At 36.0% G+C, this 17,818-nt stretch overlaps 1 protein-coding gene across 1 annotated transcript in view; it reads left to right on the top strand.

The window, feature by feature from the left end:
• The window catches only part of LOC125261225 (DNA polymerase zeta catalytic subunit-like), an 83,089-nt gene that overhangs the window by 53,342 nt on the left and 11,929 nt on the right, over window positions 1-17,818 (top strand). The window contains exon 2 of the mRNA XM_048179841.1: window positions 3,696-3,885. Within this exon, the coding sequence (XP_048035798.1) occupies window positions 3,696-3,885 (190 nt within the window). The remainder of the gene's footprint in view (window positions 1-3,695; window positions 3,886-17,818) is intronic.

Genomic DNA, 17,818 nt, shown 5'->3' with positions numbered 1-17,818 from the left:
AAAGATACCCGGATGGTCTACTTTTTCCGGTTAGAATTCGAAGTGCAGATCCGTGCACACTTCTAATCGCTAATATTACCCATAACACATTGCGCTGTGGACGAGGATTCGATTAGAACTACAAATACAAATAAAAAGTGTCAAAAAACTACAAACATGACAGATGTGCGAAACCGACGGTGAAGATAAAGTGGCTTGACTGATTAATAATCAGTATTTAACCTGACGAAAAGATATTTATTAAATGTTATCCACATATTTCATCTGCAACAGCATTGTGGGAACTTTTATAACAATGCATTTGGTCATTAACTTTTAAATGCATCATTATGCAAAGATGAGGAGAGTTCCCTGCATGAAAGACCCATGACTGGCAGATAAACGTGCGACTACATTTCTCTCTGAAACGGTAGGAAATTAAATTGAATTGAATGTTGAGGATTTTATCTGTGACAAGATGATTGACAGGCCAGTTTAAACAGTTACAGGTTGCGTAACTAAGTGACAGAACGTCCGTTAAAGACGTAATTATGACGAGGTAGTATGTCCCAAAGCTTCCATACTCTTCTGCTACACACTCAAAAGTATGTACTTTTTCTTTACAAAAACAGTACGTACTTTTAGGACGTAGTATAAGTAGGCGAATTGGGATGCAGCATTTATTTCAACATTTACTCTCCCAGATCAGCCCCTTTGCAAAGCATGATGGGCAGAGGTGGGTGGAGTATCCAAAAACTGTACTCAAGTTAAAAGTACAAGTACTTAGAGAAATATTTACTCAAAGTAAATGTGAAAGTAATAATCTTAATAGTTACTTGAGTAAGAGTAAAAAAGTATCCAAAAAAATCTACTGAAGTAACTATATATACACACAATAGCATGTTATTATTTAAATAGATCTTTAAATTATTATCATAATTAGATATCTTTGCAACAAACACAGAATGTAATCAAATGTATATTTCAGCAGGCGTGTGTAAACTGGTTAACTGTGTCAAAGCAAAGGCGTTCATTTTCAAGACGAACAGGTCGCTGGCGCCGCCATTGCGCAATAGGTACCACAAACTACCGCGGGACGGCGGATGTTCATTTCATACTCTCTGACCAATGGTAGCTTATTTAATGTATAAATTAAGATATATGTCTATAAAAACTGTAAAGAAATATTACATATTTTTGTTATAGTGACGTAATAATCTGTAATAATCTGGTTGTAAAATGTCGGCTATTGGCTGTATCATGAATTGAAATCAAATGAAATCGATAGGCCTACCTGTGGAATTGTTCACAGACAGCATACGCAGCTCAAATAATAAAGGCCTTCATCGCTGGCAAACAGTTGGATGCATTTGCAGATTTGCTTTTAATTGACTGTAGGTCCACTGCCACTTCATCCGCTCCGAGTGAGAAACCGTCAGTGCGTGGAGGAACTGAACAAATCCTTCAAAATGATTTGCGATTCAGTTTTACCAACTTGTTTGGTCAAGTCTTTGAACAGAATCGACTCAAAAGAGTGATTTATTTGTGAATGGGGCGTCGTTCATGAAAAAAGAGACAGCGCGCTTGGAATAAACTACGCATTTCTTAACATTTACAGTGTTGAATTAAAATAAAGTAACGAGAGGAACGACGCCAAACGTAGCAAATTAAAAGTACAGATTTTTCATTACAAATGTAGCTACTCAAGTTAAAGTAAAAGTACCCACATTTTAATCTACTCTAAAAAGTAAAAAGTTTCCAAAAAACTACTCAAGTACATGTAACGAAGTAAATGTACTTCGTTACTACCCACCTCTGATGATGGGAAGTGAAAGTCCTATTTGAGTCATGGTTGAGTTTACTTGATTGAAACATGTTATTTTAATATGAAAACAACATCAATGTCAAAAAGTAATTGTTTTAAGTCAATTTAACATGAAGCAATTAAATTTGAACCAGAAACCTAATACAATGGTGTTGAATCAAAATAAGTTGTTTAAATAAACAGCATCAAAAAAAATTATTTATTTATTTATTTATTTTTTTTTTTTTTTAAACACACTAGATATGCTTATTTTGTGCATTTTGAACACTTTGTGTGTGAAATCATTAGGGCTGGGTATTGATTCAATTACTATTCACATGCATTCAATTCGATTTCAATTCAATACCAATTATTTTGGATGTAGTATTTCAGTTATAGTCCGTTGCAAATTTTCTAGAGGAAAAAAATCTCTCAACTAATGCTGTAAACTACATATGGGAGTCAGTTGGTACTACTGTAATAATATTGAAGGTTAAATTAACTTTATATACAAACACTTAAATTACACTCCAATGATGTTTTTATTATTAATAAAGTTTGGAATTACAGTCATATTTCTACTCCAATTTGTTTTTCTGAAATATAAACATTTAAATCACGGCTGTCATAACTGATTTATTCAAACATGCATTAAATATTGAAGAACATTTAAAAATTATAATGAATATGTAATGGTGCATAGCTATTTATCAGAATGTTGCTTTCTAGAGTACACTTTTCTAGCTGACTAATGAATTTATGGTCACTGATTGTTTTTCTGAGGTAAATGTGACGTTACGTGACTTTTGTTTACAAGCTGTTTTATTGACGTCTTTCCGAGGTTGTAACACTGATTAAGCTGTTATATACTGTATATTTTAACATACCTTCAGATGTTTAGTCATATTTAAAGCGGAGGAGAGGATGTTCACATGCGCTCCGTGCTGCCGCTTCTTTAACTGAGGCACTAAAGCCATCTGTCACGTCACATTAAACAGCGCCAAAACGGTATTTATTTTTTGAATCTCATAATAAGATGGACGTCATTTGAAATCTGAGACTTTGCTTCATATCAAAAGTAACAAAGCACAAAGATTACTGTGATTTATTGGATGGGAGGCGCTACGTATTCTGCTCATTCATCAACTGAAAACAGACTAGACTAATCGACTCTTGTGAATCGATATTGCTTCGTAAAAATAAGAATCGGTAAAAAAAAAAAAAAAAAAGAGCGTACGCTCTGTTGACACTTGTGGTGTGAAACCAGCCTAACAGTTTTAACTTCTGATATATGGTTTTCTGAGCGCACCCATTCAAAGCACGTGCACAGAAAGCTGGCTGTCAGACGGTGCATCTTATGAGTATGAAATTGATTTCTCTTACACGCCTTATTGCACTTAAACTGTCAAATACATACAAGGTTGTCAAATACTTTTTTTTGTCAATGTTGCACACCCCTAATGCATATATACCCCCGTTTTACTGACCTATCAAGTTCTTAAAAGGAAAAAATGACAAAAATGCCCGTCCCTAATATGGTTGTATTGTTCTTGTATGCAGATTGCTTTGCTTGTTGGTTTTTATTGTTGTTAAATACCAGCCTTTCTGCAGTACCGGTAGTTTATTGTGCCTAATAACACTCCATAACTGCATTGCAGTTACTGCAATGCTTGGCCTCATGTGGCTTATTGCTTTCAAATTCATTGCACAATGCAGGATATTTAACAATGATGATATGGGCACAAATCTATTGTAGTGAAGTGTTGTGCTGTTGAACAGACTGCAAGAGTAGAATTTGCCTTATTTGTGAAGAAAAGTGCATTAAATCTCTCAAGCACCTTAATTTCAAAAACTTTTTCTCTTTTATCACTCCTATAAGGTGATGCTGATTCTGTTTCTCTCTTGTTTCTAGGCCAGAAGACTTGTCTTCATCTGCATGGCGTGTTCCCATACATCTACGTGCCGTATGACGGATTTGGACAGGAAGCAGATCGTTACCTTCGACAGGTGGCCTACAGTATTGACAGAGCCCTGAATGTCAGCATGGGAAACCCCTCGTCTAATGTGCAGCACATCTTTAAAGTGGTTCTGGTGTCTGGCATGTACGTGTAAAAGGCACGCGAGTGCATACTAGGGTTTGCTTGGACGGCTACTAGGGGTTGGCGATATGGCAAAAATATCACAATTTTTTTTTCAGGCATGATCACTATCCAGAATCTTATCATGATTCATTTTTCACATTTGGTTTTTAAGACTATTTTACAAGATTAGTTTTGCTTTTATTTTATTAACATTAAAGGGCACCTATTATACCCCTTTTTTCAAGATGTAAAATAAGTCTGGGGTGGTTGGCTTCTGGCCCACTTCCGATAAGAGAGCGGAGATTCAAGAGCTCATGCAACAAACAAACAGGACAATCTCAGGACTATATCTGAAAATGTCAGAAACTGTCAGTAATGGTGTTCAGTACCGAACCAGAGTCAGACAATGATGCCTACAGAGTCAGAGAATATATGCTGCATGGAGACGGTATAGTTCAGTTTAATCACGGTTATAAATTGTCATCTTGCTTTTGCTTTTATCCACTATTAGTACAAGCCTGTCCAAAACTTTACTGATGAGCTTTATGAAGTTTATTGTACATCACACAAAAGATGAAGCATCTGTTTTCACTCCAGAAAATCACCCAAGAAAATCAACCAAGGATGGTTGTATGGGGCTACTGTCCCTTAAACATTTTTATTTATTGGTTTAAAGAGTAGAAAAAATATTCATTAAATTATTTATCATTGTAGTATTGGATGAGTGACTCACTCTCACTGTCACACTCTCTCTCTATCACTCAAACTCACACTCACAATCCATCCCTTTATATACCTAAAATTGTGCCTGGAGAGTACTGAAGTGATTAATCGTTATCCACATATATATTTTCATTAAAAATAACTGTATAAATGAGTTCCAAATGACACTTATGTTTGAGCCCCACACTTTACAGTGCTCTAACATTGGATAGTTTGGACAAAAAGAACAGATCTTATTCAGAGGTGTAAAGAGTACCTGAAAACCATACTTGAGTAAAAGTACAGATAACTTGCAGTGAAAATGACTCCAATTACAAGTTACAAGTCACCAATTCGAATACAACTTGAATAAAAGTATCTGATCTGAAAAGTATTTGAGTATCTGATTTTAACAGTACTTTCGTTTTTTACTCATACTGAATGTGGGCTCAAAGATGCACAAGTCCTCAACATCTGAGAGACATGCCAGTGAAAATAAGTTGATTTGTAAGATGAGACATCACGTTTATTTTATAGTCAAAATAAAACTGAACACCTCAAAATTGCAATAAATCAAGGTTGACACAACAGTCTCTTAAACATCTACAAACTCTCAAGTCTCAGTTAAACTGAAATGCACAAAATGGCCATAAAGTAAACCAGTATCCTTCAAAAGGGTCTTTTCAATATAGCGGATAAAAAAAATGTTAAGTAAAATTAAACAGTCCAAGTCTTCTTGCACTGGATGTGCTGGTTTCGACCTCATCACCAGCTTCATGTCCTCATCTAATATATCAAACATCCACGATTCAGCAACTACCTGCTAATGCACTCTCATTCATGTAAAGTAGTGTTGTTGAAAAGTTTGGGTGAGATGTAGTACCTTCAATGCCCTTATATGACAATATCGCTTCTTGGATTCTTTATATAGCAGAAATAAACTGCTGCAGAAAAAGTTAGGTGCCACGCAAAATGTAATGTGTAATTGCATTACTCATCACAAATGTATTGGAGTAACTTGTTCAAAAATGTAGTCAAGTAAAGAGTAAAAGTTGCCAAGATCTTTGATACTCAGTAAAATTACAAAGTCTATAGCCAAAAAGATACTCAAGTACAGTAACTAAATACATTATACTCAAATACTTTACGCCACTAATCTTATATCTGAATTAAATGCAACTCTTGAGTTCTTTAGTTTGTGTATCGAACAATTAGTGGTACAGTCTTTGTAAGCTGTGTCTTCAATGGTTGGTTCATGCAGTTTTAAACAGTGGAGTATGAACCGAGCTGCCAGGGAACTCGGATCAATATAACTCAAAGGTGATTGAATTACAGTGAATAAGAACGAAATTAATATGTAAATGATTCAGAATGAGTATTTAACACTATCAACTTCGTCCACCGATAAATTGAGGTTAGGATATTTTCAATTCTGCACAGAACGTTATCCCTTGGCCAACGGTAATAATATCATAGTGATCACTGATTATGAGCAAGGTAACAAAATTGACAGTTTAACCCTTTGGTGGTCTTCGGGGTCTTGACCCGCAAATGACGTTTGTTAAAATAATTAAAAAAAAAAAAAATGTTCTCTTTGTCCAAATGGCATGACAGTAGAAAAATTTTTAAACTTTGACAAAAAGTAATTTGTATTGTTATAATTGTGTTTTCATAATATTTATATTTATTATATATTATATTATATTATATTATATTATATTATATTATATTATATTATATTATATTATATTATATTATATTATATTTTTATGAATCCAACTGAAAGAAAAAGAAAAAAAAAACTTGTGAAAAGATGTCTTTCATTTAGTCAAATAGCAAATAGTGGAGCTCTGCAGCCATCTTCTGGATAAAGTGATAATTTTTTACTTTTAAAACTGCATTTTCCAAAAGATGGGCAAAAATCTTACATTAAACCATGTCAAATTATCCATGTTATCACCATAAATGCAAGTTAGAAATGTGGGTCTTTTATAAAGTAAATTTTACATAAAAAGCTGTTTTTGTATAAAAACCTATTTAATTTTTTTTAAATTTATTTATATAAATTTAAAAGATGACATAAATGTTCCAAAAACTGCAAAAATGTGGATTAAAAACATGAATAAACGGAGTAAAATTACATTTGTTTAAAAAATATACTGTATATATATACATTTTGTTGTGTACACCCTAAACAAAGTACGCCAGAGGATTAAGGCAGTAACTTGTAAGCACCCAGCATAAGACACTTGTATATGTGAAAAATCAACAAGACTTTATTGAACTACTCTAACACACACACGCACACACACACACACACACACACACACACACACACACACACACACACACACACACACACACACACACACACACACACACACACATTCATACAGTGACAGGGAAATTGTGATATTGTTAACAGAGGATGAATGGAGTCCCAAATGTCTAGTGTTAAACACTATTTCTTTGACCGCAACCTGAGAGAATTAACATACTAGCAACTCAACCTTAGTTCGTTTGCTTAATAAGGGTTGTGCCAGTTCAGCAAGAATGAGGAGATTATGATACTTGCGTTTTGATGCTCCTGTGAGTGTGTTCTCTTTGTGACGCAGTTGCAGGAGGGAATCTTGGTGGCACCAATTGGCTGGCGGTCGGTCGTTGTTGAGTTCTAAGGGACAGCACTCGATGGTGAATGGATAGTTGGCTTTGCAGGGGAGGGAGCCTCGTGTGTCAGTTGCTGCGCAAGAAAGTTTTTTTGCGTCTCGATGAGTTGCTGGAAGCAATGAACTTTGAGAGGGTTTTCTTTGGCGAAGTTCACTGAAGGATCATACAGAAGAGTTGATAAGTTTTGAGTGAGCTCTTGAAGAGGTAACATGCAGGCAGGGTGATGGTAGAAGTCAGCACGATTCAAACCAAAAGCCAAGCCAAAAAGTGAAGCCAGACTGCTTATCATTGATTTTTAACCATGTCCATCTGACCCATGCTTCTGAGTGTTTCCACCAATCAGATATTGTTTTGGGTGGGTCCTACGCCCAGTTCTCATGTTCTTGCATGTAATTAGCATAATGTCCACATGGTCACGTGTGGCCAAACTTTTGAGAGTTTTAGTCAACACTTTAAGAAATCAACTTTCATAGTTAAAATGTGGTGCATACACAAATCTACTTTGCATCAAAATCACCCATCACACAGATACCAAATAGCATATTCTTCCCATAATTTGGGTAGGCTTCATAAGAATTTAGCTGTAATAAATGTTTAAAACACAGGAAGAACTCCACAGGTTATATCAAACACACATGGTATATAGGATATAATCAAGGCAACTACTGGTGATTAATTCATATCATTGGCAGCAATTTTGAGACTGTTTCTGTTAAAGAAAGTGAATTCATTGAAGTTTCTGCTGGTTTAAGAGAATCTGGAATGTCTTTGAAATGCATAGCTGGGCAGAGGTGGTGTCTTGGAGAATGTCACTGTGTGGGCCTGTGGTGATTTGGGCCTTGGGACGTCTCCGCAAGTCTCCGTTTCCTAATTAGGTTGTGGAAATTGCGTATTATGGTCAAAAGGTGTTGCTTAGCCATCTGGTCTTAAAGTTTGTGGAACAAAAGAGGGTCTCTTTTATTGATCAGCTCTTTTAATACAAACCCTGGTTTAAGATTAAGCAGGCATGGGAGAGCAGTCTCCCTCAGCAGTTAGTCAAGTCAAGTCAAGTCACCTTTATTTATATAGCGCTTTTTACAATGCAGATTGTCAAAGCAGCTTTACATTGATAACTTATACATAATTTTTGCTGCACAGCAGCTCTTCAAGAATAGTGTCAATGCAGGCAGATCAAAGCACTGTTGAATAAATGTCAAGAAAACTGTTGAAATGTCAAATGTCAAGTGTCTCCAACTAAGCAAGCCAAAGGCGACAGCGGCAAGGAACCCAAACTCCAACAGGTGACATCAGGTGGCAAACAAGTGGCAAATAGGTGTTAAAATGGAGAAAAAAAACCTTGGGAGAAACCAGGCTTAGTCGGGGAGCCAGTTCTCCTCTGGCGAACAGTGCTTTGTTACGAATCAGGTTGCTATCATAAGTCTGATAGGATTGCAACAATCAAAGTAATTATTTCAGTTCCATCCAGTTGAGGATCGTATTCATCACGCCAGTATGGACGGTTTGTTGAGGAACTGTGCTACTGGCTGTCGTGTCGATGAGGCCTTCACAATGGATGATCTAGTCGACTCGATCTCTGCTGATACTTCAGGGCTGCGTTGTGGTCGTGTCAAGGCGCAGGTCCTTGGTCTCAGCTGGATACGGCCCGGATCCGGTTGACTACGGTAAACCTCGGGATAAACAGAAAGACTAGTATTAGCGTAGATGCCATTCTTTTTCTGATGTAAAGAGTACATCTGGTGTTATAGGAAATGTTCCCGTTCCGGCTGACCTAATTTATGCAGCCTAATAATCCTTTAACGGATTTGAAAATATAAATTGATAATGTGTTGTGTATGCCAGGTTAAAGAGATGTGTTTTTAGTCTAGATTTAAACTGACAGAGTGTGTCTGCATCCCGAACAATGCTAGGAAGATTGTTCCAGAGTTTGGGTGCCAAATAGGAGAAGGATCTACCGCCTGCGGTTGATTTTGATATTCTAGGTATTATCAGCTGGCCTGAATTCTGAGATTGCAACAAACGTGAAGGATTATAATGATTTAAGAGCTTGCTCGGGTACTGGGGAGCTAAACCATTTAGTGCTTTGTAAGTAATTAGCAAGATTTTAAAATCTATACGATGTATAACAGGAAGCCAATGCAGTGATGACAGAACTGGGCTAATATGGTCATACTTCCTAGTTCTAGTAAGAACTCTAGCTGCTGCACGAGCTGTAGTTTATCAAGCGGGAGGAACAACCTACCCAGTAGAGCGTTACAATAATCTAGCCTTGAGGTCATGAACGCATGAACTAACTGTTCTGCATTTTTCATTGAGAGCATATGTCGTAGTTTAGATATATTTTTAAGATGGAAGAATGCGGTTTTGCACATGCTAGTAACATGGCCTTCAAATGAAAGATTGGTATCAAAGAGCACACCCAGGTTCCTAACTGACGACGAAGACTTAACAGAGCAGCCATCAAGTGTTAGACAGTATTCTAGATTATTGCGTGAAGTAGTTTTCAGTCCAAAAATTAGAATCTCTGTTTTTTTCTGAATTTACTAGTAGGAAATTACTGGTCATGCAGTTTTTTATATCAGCTATACATTGTTAATTTAGCGAATTGGTAAGTTTCGTCAGGGCGTGAAGACATATAGAGCTGAGTATCATCAGCGTAACAATGAAAACTAACGCCATGCATCCTAATGATATCTCCCAAGGGTAGCATGTACAGAGTGAAAAGCAACGGTCCTAGTACTGAGCCTTGCGGTACTCCATATTTAACTTGTGATTGATATGACATCTCATCGTTTACTACTACAAACTGATAACGGTCAGATAAGTATGATTTGAACCATGCCAATGCAATTCCACTAATGCCAACATAATTTTCGAGTCTGTTTAGAAGAATATTGTGATCAATAGTGTCAAATGCAGCACCAAGATCCAGTAACACTAATAGAGAGATACAACCACGATCTGATGATAAGAGCAAATCATTAGTAACTCTAATGAGAGCAGTCTCAGTACTATGGTATGGTCTAAATCCTGACTGGAAATCTTCACAGATACTATTTCTTTCTAAAAAGGAACGTAGTTGTGATGAAACTGCCTTTTCTAGTATTTTTGACAGAAAAGTGAGATTTGAGATCGGCCTGTAATTGACTAATTCTCTAGGATCAAGTTGTGGTTTTTTAATAAGAGGTTTAATAACAGCCAGCTTAAATGTTTTGGTACGTATCCTAGTGATAAAGATGAATTAACAATATTAAGAAGAGGATCTATGACCTCTGGAAGCATCTCTTTCAATAGCTTAGTCGGTACAGGGTCTAACATACATGTGGATGATTTTGATGATTTAACGAGTTTAGACAATTCTTCCTCTCCTAAAGCAGTAAATGAATTGAATTTTTCTTCAGGGACACAACAATGCACTGTCTGACACAAGACTGTAGTAGACGGTTGCATGGTTATAATTTTTTCTCTAATATTATCAATCTTGCAAGTAAAGAAGTTCATAAAGTCATTACTGCTGTGCTCTTTGGAAACATCAGAAGTTGAAGCTTTATTTCTTGTTAATTTAGCCACTGTATCAAATAAATACCTAGGGTTGTGTTTATTTTCTTCTAAAAGTTTTGAAAAATAGTACAGAAAGGCCTTAAAAACTGCTAGATCTGCCTCAGTCATTTTCTCTCTCCACGAAATACTTCTAGTTTTGTTTTCTTCCAGCTGCGCTCCATTTTTCTAACTGCTGTTTTTAGGGCCCGAGTGTGCTCATTGTACCATGGTGTTGGATTAATTTCCTTAATTTTTTTTTTTTAAACGCAAAGGATGAGTCTTTTTTATTATCTACATGGATATTAAAATCACCAACAACAAGGACTTTATCTTTATAAAGTAATTTATAGTAATATTTACAGTATCAGCCAGAAGTCTTTGAAATATAATTCCTTCGAAGTGATGGTGCTTTACGTAACATTATGTAAGTTGACATTTGTGTTGGCTACTGTATACAGGACACCATACAGACTTTATCAAAGAATTTGCAGATTTTCTATCAGAATTAGTACTAGCTGCAGATAAAGTCCTTGTTGTTGGTGATTTTAATATCCATGTAGATAATAAAAAAGACTCATTAGGATTGGCATTTACAGACATTCTAAACTCTATTGGTGTTAGACAACACGTGTCGGGACCCACTCATTGTTGTAATCATACTTTAGATCTAATATTGTCACATGGAATCGATATTGATGCCGTTGAAATTCTGCAGCAGGGTGACGACATCTCAGATCATTATCTAGTCTCGTGTATACTACATTTAGTCAAAGAGGCTAAACTGCCTCCCTGCCATAAATATGGTAGAACCATCACTTCTACCACTAAAGATCGCTTTATAAATAATCTTCCTGATCAGTTTCATCGCCTTAGCATACCAGACAGCTTAGAAGACCTCGATATTGCAACAGAAACTATTGACTCTGTCTTTTCCAGCACATTAGACTCAGTTGCTCCTTTGCGTTTAAAAAAGATTAAGGAAATTACTCCAACACCATGGTACAATGAGCACACTCGGGCCCTAAAAACAGCAGTTAGAAAAATGGAGCGCAGCTGGAAGAAAACAAAACTAGAAGTATTTCGCATTTTGTGGAGAGAGAAAATGACTGAGTACAGAAAGGCCTTAAAAACTGTTAGATCTGCCTATTTTTCAAAACTTTTAGAAGAAAATAAACACAACCCTAGGTATTTATTTGATACAGTGGCTAAATTAACAAGAAATAAAGCTTCAACTTCTGATGTTTCCAAAGAGCACAGCAGTAATGACTTTATGAACTTCTTTACTTGCAAGATTGATAATATTAGAGAAAAAATTATAACCATGCAACCGTCTACTACAGTCTTGTGTCAGACAGTGCATTGTAGTGTCCCTAAAGAAAAATTCAATTCATTTACTGCTTTAGGAGAGGAAAAATTGTCTAAACTTGTTAAATCATCAAAATCATCCACATGTATGTTAGACCCTATACCGACTAAGCTATTGAAAGAGATGCTTCCAGAGGTCATAGATCCTCTTCTTAATATTGTTAATTCATCTTTATCACTAGGATACGTACCAAAAACCTTTAAGCTGGCTGTTATTAAACCTCTTATTAAAAAACCACAACTTGATCCTAGAGAATTAGTCAATTACAGGCCGATCTCAAATCTCACTTTTCTGTCAAAAATACTAGAAAAGGCAGTTTCATCACAACTATGTTCCTTTTTAGAAAGAAATGGTATCTGTGAAGATTTCCAGTCAGGATTTAGACCATACCATAGTACTGAGACTGCTCTCATTAGAGTTAGTAATGATTTGCTCTTATCATCAGATCGTGGTTGTATCTCTCTATTAGTGTTACTGGATCTTAGTGCTGCATTTGACACTATTGATCACAATATTCTTCTAAACAGATGTCTTAATATCTGTGGGGTTCCTTTTAAAACAGGATCAGCCTTTTCAATATTAGCCAGAGCGCAATATTAACCCTCTGGGGTCTGAGGATTTATGAGGCCCTGGAGAAGTTTTGATATTCCCTGACATTTGTGCTTTTTTCAGTTGATTATAAATATATTACTGGCAAAAGTGTCATTACATTGTAGTCAGCACGAACTAGGCTACCATAATATATGCGCAACATGTATGTACATTTGTATTTTTGAGAGAATAACCTTTGTGTAGTTATTGAAAAAATAAACTTAAGTCATTGAAATATGGCCACAAAAAAAGTGTTTTCAAGACTTCTGGGTATTGGAGGTTGTAGACTAGAATTTTTGCTTCAAAATGATGTAAATATTATCCTGCCTGCTCATTCATACAAAACAATATATTGATTTAATTTTTGTAAGACACTTTGTCAAAAAAGACAGTATGTGGGAGATGTGAATCTTCATGAATAATGCTGTGATTCACACCTAAGACAAAGACCTGCGTAATGACCTGCATAATGACCCGCATAATGAGCCCTTTCAGTCAGGCAGGCTATGTAAGAGGACAAAAAAAAATCTAAGTACAAAGGTTTTTTTTGGTAGTTTGTTCAGAATATAGTTAACAATATAAATGAGACTCATTTTGAATAAATGAGGGCACATTTTGATAGAGATTTACCTGGAAATAAATCCTGTTCAAAGATATAAGTGAACATCACTTACCTGGTATGCCAAGGTGTTTGGTGTTTCTGCACTGGAGAAAAAAAAAAGGGGAAAAAAAAAAAAAACTTTCCTGCTTCCAGTCAATGATCTCACCATTATATTCATTCAGAATGTCCAGTGTGGGCCAATATCTGGTCACAATGATTCTCAAATCTGTGAGATAAAAGAAAAAACCCTCTGTGAGCATGCTGATATTATATAACGTTAATATAATGTCCACTCTTAACAGAAAACATGATTGTATAGGCATAAATTTAAAATTACAGTGCCAGTCAAAAGACTGGACACTTTATAATGTTTTTGAAAAGAAGTCGCATGATCATCAAGCCTGCATTTTTGATCAAAAATACAGGAAAAAACCCTGCAATACTGTGAAATATTATTACAATTTAAAATAATGTTTTTCTATTTTAATGTACTTTTAAAAAAATAATGTATTTCTGTGATGCAAAGCATCTTAGCATTCATATTACCTGTATGGTATTTTATATAGCTTAGGCTATTATATATAGAGCTTAAATGTTAATGTGCAGTTTAATACATTGCTAACGCATTTTTATTTCAGTATTTAATACGTATTTCAGTCGATTTCACTCATCTTATTACAGCAATATAATTTGGGAATAGCCATGGCAATTTATTAATGTAAGTTGTGTGTAGTAAACGAAACTGCACTTCTATCTGCCCCATTAATTCACACTGAGACAAACAAAACTTGCAGGATTCATATTCAAACATTTTTTTTGTGGTTTAATATTCACATACACGATATCGCGATTAGAATAAAGTACTTAAGAATAAAAAACAACTTGCCTTTCACACTCATCGGCTTGATAGCTGATCCTCGAAATGAAAGTGAAACCAGCTTTTCCTCTGAGGTAAATCCTTTTAGAATTATTACTCACCGCAGCTCAAAACGATGAAAAGTACACGAAACTGACTAAACTTGATGCATTTTTCCAAGCTGATGTGGGCGTTCGCTCTGTTGAATGAATGGCCTCAGAATTTGTGTCTGAATAGCGCGCCGCTCCGTGGGAGTGGCCGCATTAGCGGATAATGAGCTGAGCTGCCAACATCTGACATGTCTCTCTTTTCATACAGATTACATAAACAGAGAATATTTGTTTTCGATTTGACTTACATGTTTTAAAACCTGAAATTTCAACGTTTGTTTAGACATGTGTCTCATTTTTGTGTCATTAGTATTCACTGCGTTAGTTCATTTTCTGAGGGAGTATCAGATTGGACTTCATTCAGAGAGAGACTGTGGCTCGCACATCATGTAAGTTTTCTTTATTTTGCAAAAAGCACAACATTTTGTTTTTACTCTGTGTACACAAATAAAAAGACATTTCACAGATTAGAATGGTATATAACTCTTAATTGATATGTCCAAAATTGATAGAGTATTTTTGGTCTCTTTCACACTGGTAAGAAAAAAACCGAGGTGGTATCGCCGGCGATACCGCCGACTCCAGAGTGTTCATGAGGATGAAAACATCGAAGATGTGCATTCTCTGTGCCACGACAGACGTGGCATACACTTATATCCTTTGGCAACTTTACGCTCTTTCAATAGCTGTGGTCTAGTAAAAGCCTCAAAGGCACCAGGGCTTGTGAAGAGAATAAAAACATGGATCTTTAGGAAGTTTTATTCGTCCACATTCTGCACAACTTCCCATTCTTTTCTCCTCTTATCACTAGCAAAGCAGCAAAGATTTACATATTTTCTCTTGTGGCTCATCGACTGAAAATTACAACCAAAAGCTGCACAATGTGGCATCGTATATTCCGAGTTGTGTTGCGGGAAAAATAGCAATAGGACAGTGTCAGTAACTCAGTGAGTGCAACCTTTTGACGTCATCGACATAGAACGCAAGCAAAATGGCGCCGGCCATTGTCCATATGTCATTAATTTTTTAAATAACTTAGATCTTTCATGGGTTTTCTACTTCATATTTCAGTAAGAGACATCATTTACATTATATTAAGCCATACAAGTCTTAATACCAAGGGTTCCCTTTAAATAAAATAAACACATGTAGCTAATATAGCCTATATGCATGTGTGCATTATCTCTTCGGTGATGACATTCACTGTCAATAATTCACCTTGACAACTTTCTGCATCAGTGCACTTTATCTATGTTTGTTATTTGTTCTGTGTCAGAGGAATGTTCTTAAAACACCAATCAAAGTAATATCATACTTTGTTCTCTTTTTAAAGAACTTCAAAAGATGCGCTTGAATCATTCTCCTGATCCTTTTGAACAAGCGCGAAAAATGGCGAAAGCTTGCTTTAATCAGAGCTCTGGCATGACTGTGCTCAGCACATTACAATGCTGTAGTGGAGTTGTGATTGGTCAGTCGCTGTTATTTATAGTTTAATTATCATACAGAAAAATTTTAAATTTAGTTTACATAAGTTTTACATATTGCCAACCCCCTTAAATCGAGCTCTGATTGTAGGGTGGTTGTGTTCACACACTGCACACATTTATGTCACCATGTAACACCATGGACTTTGCATAATAGGTGCCCATTAAGGACACAGACAGCAGCAGTTATTTGGCAGGTATTAGGACGTAATGCACGGATCCTGTACTGACATGTTTCGGAATCCGATTTTCTCACAACTCCTTACGTTCACTAAAGATAAAACTGATTATGTTTACATAAATACTTGCCAAGACTTGCATTTTGAAGCCCAAAGTATACTTAGCTTGTCCGCGTTCCGCTCTGTCTTGGAGCATGCACACAAAAAGTCGCTTGACAGTTCAACAAATTGAATGTGATGAAGTATGTGATTTGATAACTTAAGGGGCTTTCACACACTGGGTGTGAAAAGAACTGTTATGGGAACTGTTATGGGAACTAGCCACCAGGGCTAGGGTTGCATTCGCTCTGCCAGTAGGAACTCTAAAGAGATGCAAGCCGTCACTTCGATACTGCCACTGTGGTTGTTGTGTGGAGCTTTTATTTTGATGGCACTGAGAATACCAGAGCCTGAGCACACAGCACTCCCATTCTAGCCTTCATTACTTTACGATCAGTTTAACAGTCCTGTCTAATACGTTATTAAATAGAAATGTTAAACAAGCGTTTGCTGTGTGGTTTATGCTCAATGTCGCTAGCTGAGCAAAAATGCATAATCATGTTTTGCTTGGTCTCTTCAAAGCCACATTGGATTTCCTCCTTAGCGTAAAGGTTGAGATGTTCATTGAGTTAGTTCATTAAGTAAATATATAGGCTATAAACATGTTTACAAGGCTTTTTAAAAATGGCGGGTACCGGTGTTTCACATGCATTCAGGCCATCAATGCACATTTGTCACAGGTAGTTCCTGTGCTGGGTTAGACCCTACTCTGAAGTACAGCTGCACGATTAATCGTTGAAAGATCACAGTCTTGATTAATAAATGACAATGATTTGTCTATGTCTGTTAAACCTTTTGACAAGTACAATTACAGCGAACATTTAAATCTGCGCTGGCTCAAGCTGCTGAGCAAGTGAGAGCAGTGGTCATGTACACGTATGAAACAGCTTCACAAACAGTCTTTTCAACCATAGTATTTAATATTTAAATAGTTATTCAAATAGTCTGCAAAGTTTCAAAGCTTAAAGTGCATGATAAATGTTATTTATTTTAGTTACTGTCTGATGCAGAAACTTGAGAAAATGAGGTCCAGGCCATGATGATGTTGAAGAAAAATTATTTATTCATTTCAATTAAATTTAGCCTCACACGCAAACTTCAATCAATAATGAAAATATTTAATAAAACCAAAAGGTAAAATAAAAATCAGAAATCGAACATCTATGATAAGAACATTCTGAAATCTGAGTATAGTAATTTGCAAGAAAATCATTAGGAATGGCGCCAATGAGACAGCAAGATGCCAGTCAGGATAGCAGGAAAGGGTATCAACTGAGAAAATGAGCCAAGTTTTATACCCTAAGATTGGAAAAACTTACATCACCCTTCCAGGTCTTGTTTGGATAGATAAGAAAGGTCAAAATGAACCTTTCCGTTGTTTTGGAGGTTTTAAAGAAATTCATTACATTTGATGATTTCCTGCTATCCAAACAGTCATTGGATAATTTCTATGGTCTTGTGACAATTGACATTATCAAACAGAGCACAAACACCCCAAAAATAGGCCCAAAATGGGTGGGTTAACACCTTCATCAGAACAATACAATAACAAGTTAACGTTTTTTTCAAAAATCCCCTTTCATTTGAATACAGAGATACAAAATATTATTGCAGAAAAAGTACATCATGTGATCCATTCTAAGAACATCTACGCTCTGGTAAAATTTTGGCAGGAACCCAACTCAACCACAAAGGTACCAAGCCCTCTTTTACCCAGAAAACTTAAAGTTCACTTGGAACTTCAAAGTCACAGAGTTCAACA

Source organism: Megalobrama amblycephala, unplaced genomic scaffold, assembly GCF_018812025.1.
Source record: "Megalobrama amblycephala isolate DHTTF-2021 unplaced genomic scaffold, ASM1881202v1 scaffold373, whole genome shotgun sequence".
Classification (NCBI taxonomy): Eukaryota; Metazoa; Chordata; class Actinopteri; order Cypriniformes; family Xenocyprididae; genus Megalobrama; species Megalobrama amblycephala.
The sequence above is the reverse complement of the archived record's forward strand: the minus strand, read 5'-3'. Positions and strand labels throughout refer to the sequence as shown.